This window comes from Neomonachus schauinslandi, unplaced genomic scaffold (genome assembly GCF_002201575.2).
Source record: "Neomonachus schauinslandi unplaced genomic scaffold, ASM220157v2 HiC_scaffold_1681, whole genome shotgun sequence".
Lineage (NCBI taxonomy): Eukaryota > Metazoa > Chordata > Mammalia > Carnivora > Phocidae > Neomonachus > Neomonachus schauinslandi.
The window spans coordinates 1-7,338 of record NW_025410371.1 but is presented as its reverse complement, the minus strand read 5'-3'; the positions used below and the strand labels follow the sequence as shown (position 1 = coordinate 7,338).

The 7,338-nt window shown below is 39.3% G+C and overlaps 1 protein-coding gene across 1 annotated transcript; it reads left to right on the top strand.

Moving 5' to 3' along the window:
* Positions 1–5,590: 5,590 nt before the first annotated feature.
* Positions 5,591–7,330, top strand: LOC110591236 (protocadherin gamma-A2-like; the record flags this gene model as incomplete). Its single annotated transcript, XM_044912387.1, has 1 exon — positions 5,591–7,330. A coding segment is annotated over exon 1 (1,740 nt), but the record flags the coding sequence as incomplete, so codon positions are not given.
* Between the last annotated feature and the right edge of the window lie 8 nt (positions 7,331–7,338).

Here is a 7,338-nt window from a genome sequence, read left to right as displayed (position 1 = left end):
GGGAAGCAGCAGGCAGAGGGAGAGGGAGGAGCAGGCTTCCCGCTGAGCAAGGAGCCGCATGTGGGGCTCAATCACAGGACCCTGGGATCATGACCTGAGCTGAAGGCAGACGCTTAACTATCTGAGCCACCCAGAGCTCAGATGCTTAACTATCAGATCCACCAATATTTATGTGACTAATAATGTTTTCCAATTTCTCTCAGTTATAAATACTAATTTATCCCTAAATTTAATATAAATGTCATCTGGCAAGGCCTGTTTTAACTGGGGACACTTGAAGAGGTAAAGGTTGTCTAAAGTATTCTTTTTAGTTGTGTTAGGATTAAATTATAGGAATATATATAGGTTGTGATTTTTTTGTTGAATATCTTAGCCCTTTGTTTCATCTTTTATTTTGAGATATTTTATGTATTCTGAAGAATACATTAGATGTTTAAGTAACTTATGAAATGAGGTAATAAAATGAATGACAGAAAACTTACTATGCAACTTGAGAAGTAGTTTCAAAGCCTCCTGAGTTGTATATTATGCCTATAATGGAAGCGACTAACAAAAACCAAGTATATAGTCCATTTTAATGTGTGTGTTAACTCTTCTCAAGAAATGTATCATAAGGGAGTAAGTCCATGCTTTGACAAACTTACTCTACTCCAATAAATTAAAGAGATATACAAACAATAAAAAGAAGAAATAGAAAGCATGGTAAGGCACAAATAAAAGATAAAATATATACATGGGCCAAAGATGGAACAGAAAGTGATGGGCCAGGATAAAGCTGTGGGAATTCCAGTCTTGGCTTAGATGCAGGCATTGACGGTCAGGAGGTTGTTCCAGCATTGTAACAGGGACAAAGTGCTTCAGGCTAAACAAGGAACCCGAGCCAGACTTACTACAGACTTACTACTTAAATCTAAAATAAGCAGTTTGGCCCCTCAGCTAGCTAAAACAGGGAGAAATTGCATTAAAATGCTGCCTACAAATTCCTGTGGTCCTGACTTTTTGCAACCTGCAGACCAAAGTAGAGAAGTGGATACAGATGCTGGCTTGAGAAAATGAACAATAAGTCTCTTAGACATGAGCTGTAATATTCACAGTACTACTGCTGCACACCATTAAGACCTACTTATGGCCTAGGACCTGCAATAAAAACAATTTCAAAACCATAAGAGACAAAACCCTCAACCCAGGAGGGAGGGAGAGGGAGAGAAAGTAGAAGAGAGAGAGCAATTAAGAAACTCTTCCACTTAAAATAAATCTACAAACCAAAATGTTGAAACATTGTCTTCTGGAGTTATTGTTGCTAATGAGATACTTTCAACAAATTGTCATTATCTTTAAGGTATCTCTGTTTTCTGTCTGATGGCTTTTAAAAAATTTCTCTCATCCTTGCTATATGTCTAAGTGTTGATTTTTTATTTTTATTTTCTGTTTGGAGTACATTCTCAATTACATAAGTTATTTCATGGGGCACCTGGGTAGCTCAGTTGGTTAAGCATCCACTCTTGGTTTCAGCTCAGGTCATGACCTCAGGGTCCTGGGATGGATCCCTCTGGTGAGCTCCACGCTCAGCGGGGAGTCTGCTTGAGGATTCTCTCTCTCCCTTTCCTTCTGCCCCTCCCCGTGCACATGTGCTTTCTCTCTCTCACACAAATAAATAAATCATCAGTTATTTCAATTCTGGATTTTCTCAGCTCCTGTTAATTTAAAATTTTGCTTTTATGCATATATAAATGAGCCAGGTTTACCTAATTAAAATACAGAGATTACCAAGTTGGATGATTTTTTAAATCTATCTATATTCTGCCAACAAGATACATGCTTAAAACAAAATTACACTGAAATAGTGAAAATAAAAATATATATGTACACACACAAAAGAAAGCAGTCATGTCAATTTTAATATAACAGCAAAGTAGTGTTTAAGACAACAAACATTAATGGTGATTTTTTTTAATGAACTGATCATAGTTACAAAAAAACAGACAAACAAAAAGATATAAAAATATAAGCTCCCATCACTGAACAATATAGCTTTGAAAATAATACCAGGAGATTTAAACTTAATTCCATAAGAAATACTATACCCCACAGCCCAGAATTACTAAGCATACAGAAAATTTGAACAGCAGAATCTATAAGCTTGATCTAATAAATCTGTACAGAATCCTATGCACAACAAATACAGAATAGCCATTCTTTACATGAATATATGGAATCTACAGCAATTTACTACATAGTCATCACAAAAACAGGAGCAAATTTCAAAGTACCAATAGTCTACATGCCTTATAACATGTACTTAATTCACAAAGCTGGGGTGGGGAAAATAGGGAGAGGTAGGTAAAAGGGTACAAACTTTCAGCAGTAAGATGAATAAGGCCTGGGGTACCTGGGTGGCTCAGTCGTTAAGCGTCTGCCTTTGGCTCAGGTCATGATCCCAGGGTCCTAGGTTGGAGTCCCACATCGGGCTCCCTGCTCGGTGAGCCTCCTTCTCCCTCTGCCTGCCTGTCTGCCTGCTTGTGATCTCTCTCTCTGTCAAATAAATAAGATCTTTAGAAAAAAAGAAGAAGAAAGCCTGAGTATCTACTGTATAACATGGAGACTACAGTTGATAATATTGTATTGTATTGTATAATAGAAATTTCTTCAGAGAGAACTTCAGTGTTCTCACACATACAAAGAAGTAAATATTTGAGGTGATGGATGTGTTAATTAAATCAATAGGGGGAATCCTTTCACAATGTATGCATATATGATATCATTACATTGTACACTTTACATATCTTACAATTTTATTTATTAATTATACCTCAATAAAGCTGAAAAATTACAACGCAAACATTTAAAAATAGTAAAAGGAAACAAAAAAGAAGTTTGGACACTTAAATCTATACCCCTAAATTACTCTTGGATTTAAAAAAATCACAATGGAAATAAGAACTATATAGAAAGGAACAAAAATTAAAATATTATTTAAAACTCTGGAATACAGGGACACCTGGCTGGCTCAATCAGTTGAACATGCAACTCTTGATCTCAGGGTCATGAGTTCGAGCCCCATGTTGGATGTGGAGCCTACTAAAATAAAATAAATAAAATAAGATAAATAAAATAAAATAAAATATAAAATAATAAAATAATAAAATAATAAAATAAAATTGTGGAATACAGCTAAAAGAGTACCTAGGGGTAAATTTATAGACAAATAAAATAACTGAGAGCAAAACTAATTATTTAAAATAAGTGAATTTAGCAAGACACTCAAGAAACAAGGCAAACAAAAACCATTGTATCAGCATAAACTTTAAAAAATAATAGGAAAAATAACAAAGCTAAGAGTATAAATTATTAATATACAAACAAGGAAGAATTCTGATGATGAAGCAATTAAAAGCAGATAATAAAAGTCATACTGAGACCAGTGGGGAGAAATTAAAATTCTGTCAAGTCCAATGCTAGGACTAATATAGAATAGGCAGATGGCATGACTAAAATTCTTTTTAAAGATTCTACAAGAAAACCCCAAATTCTGTTTAAAAACAAAGACTTGGACAAGAAGAAAGAAAACAACTTAATTCAAAGCAAGAAGCATGAGTAGGAAATAATATACAGAGTAAAACCAGCTATTGTCAAAAACAAAGAACAGGTAAGTCTTTAGATAGCTGCAGTAAGGGATGTTGAATAGTTATTTAATGAGACTTGAAAGCATCAAAACTATGTTGATGAAAAGATTTTTAAAATCTAAAAAAGTAGAGGCCCTACTAGAAAACAAGGTGAGTTGATACCACTTGTTTCCAATTTTTTCCATTCTCAGAGGAATGGATAAAAGCTAAAATGAAAAAAATACAACAAGGAAGAAACCAAAAGATAAACAGACTGAAGTGAGACCAGAAGTGGGCAATTTCATTTAAGAATGTTGATTTAAAATCTTAATTAAGATATTATCAAACCTTATCTACCATATATTTAGAAATAATATTTATAACTTATGACTAAGTAGGGTTTATTTTCGGGATGCAAGGATATTCCAATATAAGAAAATCTAATAATGCAAAACTCCATATTAAGAGATTAAAGATAAAAAGCTACATATTCATTTAAATAGAGGCATAATAAAGCTCTTGAGAATATTCAACACGTGATTAAAATCATTTAGCTAAATAGGAATTGAAGGAAACATCCTTAACCTGATAGAGTACCTATCAAAAACGTATATGACTACCAAAGGAATCTACAGATTCAGTGCAATCCCTATCAAAATCCCAATGATTTTTTTGGCAGAAATAGAAAAAAAATCCATTCTAAAATTCACATGAAGTAGCAAGAAAAAGAAGAACAGGGGTGCCTGAGTGGCTCAGTCAGTTAAGCATCTGCCTTCGGCTCAGGTCATGATCTCAGGGTCCTGAGATCAAGCCCCAGGTCAGGCTCCCTTCTCAGTGGGGGGTCTACTTTGCCCTCTCCCTCTGACCTTCCTCTTTGCTTGTGCTCTCTCTCTCAAATAAATAAACAAAATCTTTAAAAAGAAAAAGAACAAAGAACAATCCCCTTCACTTTCCTTAATGTTCCATGTGGCCTTTCACCTCCAAGCATTTGTACTGAAGTTCTAGAACACTACTCCAGACTCTTCTTCACCCATTCCTACCCTTTCGGAGTCATCTTCAATAATGTCTTGGAAAAGTTCTGACCCCTGGATCTAGGTTGGATACCCTTCTTATGTACCTCTTTCCATTGCCCAGTGTTTCCCACCTTTGTAGCAGTTAACATATTCTATTAAAATACTCTATTTAGTTTTCTGTGTCCTCGCCTATCCTGTAAGCTGCCTGAGAACAAGGACTGTGTTCATCAGGTTCACCATTTCTTTCTCCAGCATCAATCAGGCAAAGTGCCAGGTATATAATAGTCATCTAATTAAGTGTCTGATAATTCAATTTTTTAAAATACAGATGTTGAAGTTAAATTCTAAGGCACCAAGCACAGAAATGCAAAATATATGACCTTAGAAGATAATGTAGCTAATGTTCTAAAGTTGATCTTACTGCCTTTGAATATAAAATAAGAAGTTGGAGATGTTTGGAACAAGGGCATCAGTAGCCTTGATGAATGCCTTGAGTGTTCAGTAGTAATACTTTCCTAGCAACTACTATCAAGGTCACATTTGTATACACATTCTTATTAATTCTGAGAAAAAGACTCCTGACTTGAAAGAGCTACTTCTAAGGTATCTTAAAACTAAGATTCTTCAAAGCAACTTGAAAGTCACAAAGCTAACAAGCAAGAAATAACTTGGGTTTGCCTTAGAGGGTGCAGAAATTACTTAGGCCTCTGAGCGTCGCTGCTGACCACCTTAGAAGTAAAAGCCTGCAAGACAATCAGTCCAACATTCCGGCTCCCACAACAAAAAGGGCTGGGCATTTGGCCCCCAAGCTTCCGGACCGGAAAAAAAAAAAAAAATCAGTTCAGCAGCTTAAAGTTCTGTCTACAGTGACCTGGGTCCTGTGAATGCTGGTCCCCTCAGACCCTGAGGAATAAAGACTGGAATCTCGCACTGGACGCTGGAAGTTGCCTGGGAGAGAAGATTGCAGCAGAAGAAATGGCGGCTCTGCAAAAGTTGCCACAACGCAGAAGGCTTATCCGGCTCTGCTTTCTTTTGGTCGTCTTGTGGGAGGTCGGAGCCGGGCAGATGCACTATTCTGTGCCAGAAGAGATTGACAAAGGCTCCTTCGTGGGTGACATCGCCAAGGACCTGGGGCTGGAGCCCCCTGCCCTGGCAGAGCGTGGAGTCCGCATCATCTCCAGAGGTAGGTCGCAGCTTTTTGCTCTGAATCCGAGAAGTGGCAGCTTGGTCACCGCAGGCAGGATAGACCGGGAGGAGCTCTGCACTCAGAGCACGCGGTGTCTGGTGAATTTTAACATACTCCTGGAAGACAAATTGAACATTTATTCAGTAGAGGTGGAAATAACAGATATTAACGATAATGCCCCTCGCTTTGGAGTAGAGGAACTAGAGCTAAAAATAAGTGAAATGACTACGCCAGGATTCCGAATTCCCCTAAAGAGTGCGCATGATGCGGACGTGGGAGAAAACACCCTTCAGAAGTACGAACTGAACCCAAATGACCACTTCTCCCTGGATGTGCGAAGCGGAGTGGATGGGAACAAGCACCCTGAGCTGGTGCTGGAGCTCGCCCTGGACCGTGAGGAAAAAGCCATTCACTACCTCCTCCTTGTGGCTTTGGATGGGGGCAGTCCGGTCCGATCTGGCACCTCCCGCATCTGTGTGACCGTCCTGGATGTGAACGACAATGCCCCTATATTTACACAGCCCGAGTACCGTGTAAGTGTTCCTGAGAATATGCCCGTAGGCACCCGGATACTCACAGTGACCGCCACTGACACAGATGAGGGATACAATGCCCAAGTGGCATATTTTCAAGAGAAAACCCTGGGAGAAACCCCAGAGGTATTTGAGCTTGAGTCGACATCTGGAGATATAGCAATCACAAAGAGTCTAGATTTTGAGGATACCAAAGTCCATGAAATTGATATTGAAGCTCAGGATGGTCCGGGCCTTCTGACCAGGACAAAGGTTATTGTGACAGTTCTGGATGTGAATGACAACGCCCCAGAATTTTACATGACATCTGCTACTAGCTCAATTCCTGAAGACTCTCCCCCAGGAACCATAATTGCACTTTTCAATGTACACGACAGAGACTCTGGGCAGAATGCATTTATCACATGTTCACTCCCTGAGAACCTTCCTTTCAAGTTAGAAAGATCAGTGGACAATTACCACCGACTGGTTACAACCAGAGCCCTTGATAGGGAACAGTTTTCCTTTTATAACGTCACTGTGACTGCTAAAGATGGAGGGAAACCATCTCTGTCCAAGGATGCTTACATTTTGTTGCAGGTGGCAGACATCAATGACAACCCACCCACCTTCCCCCACATGTCCTACTCTGCCTACATTCCTGAAAACAACCCCAGAGGTGCCTCCCTCATTTCTGTGGTGGCCCATGACCCTGACAGTGACGATAATGCCCATGTAACTTATTCTTTGACTGAAGACACTTTTCAGGGTGCACCCCTGTCCTCTTATATCTCCATCAACTCTGACACCGGTATCGTGTATGCGTTGCGCTCCTTTGACTATGAGCAGTTCCAGGATTTGCAGCTGTGGTTGACTGCGTGGGACAATGGGAACCCGCCCCTCAGCAGCAACGTGTCATTGAGCATATTCGTGCTGGACCAGAATGACAATGCGCCCGAAATTCTGTACCCTGCCCTTCCCACCGACGGTTCCACAGGCGTGGAGCTGGCGCCCCGCTCCGCAGA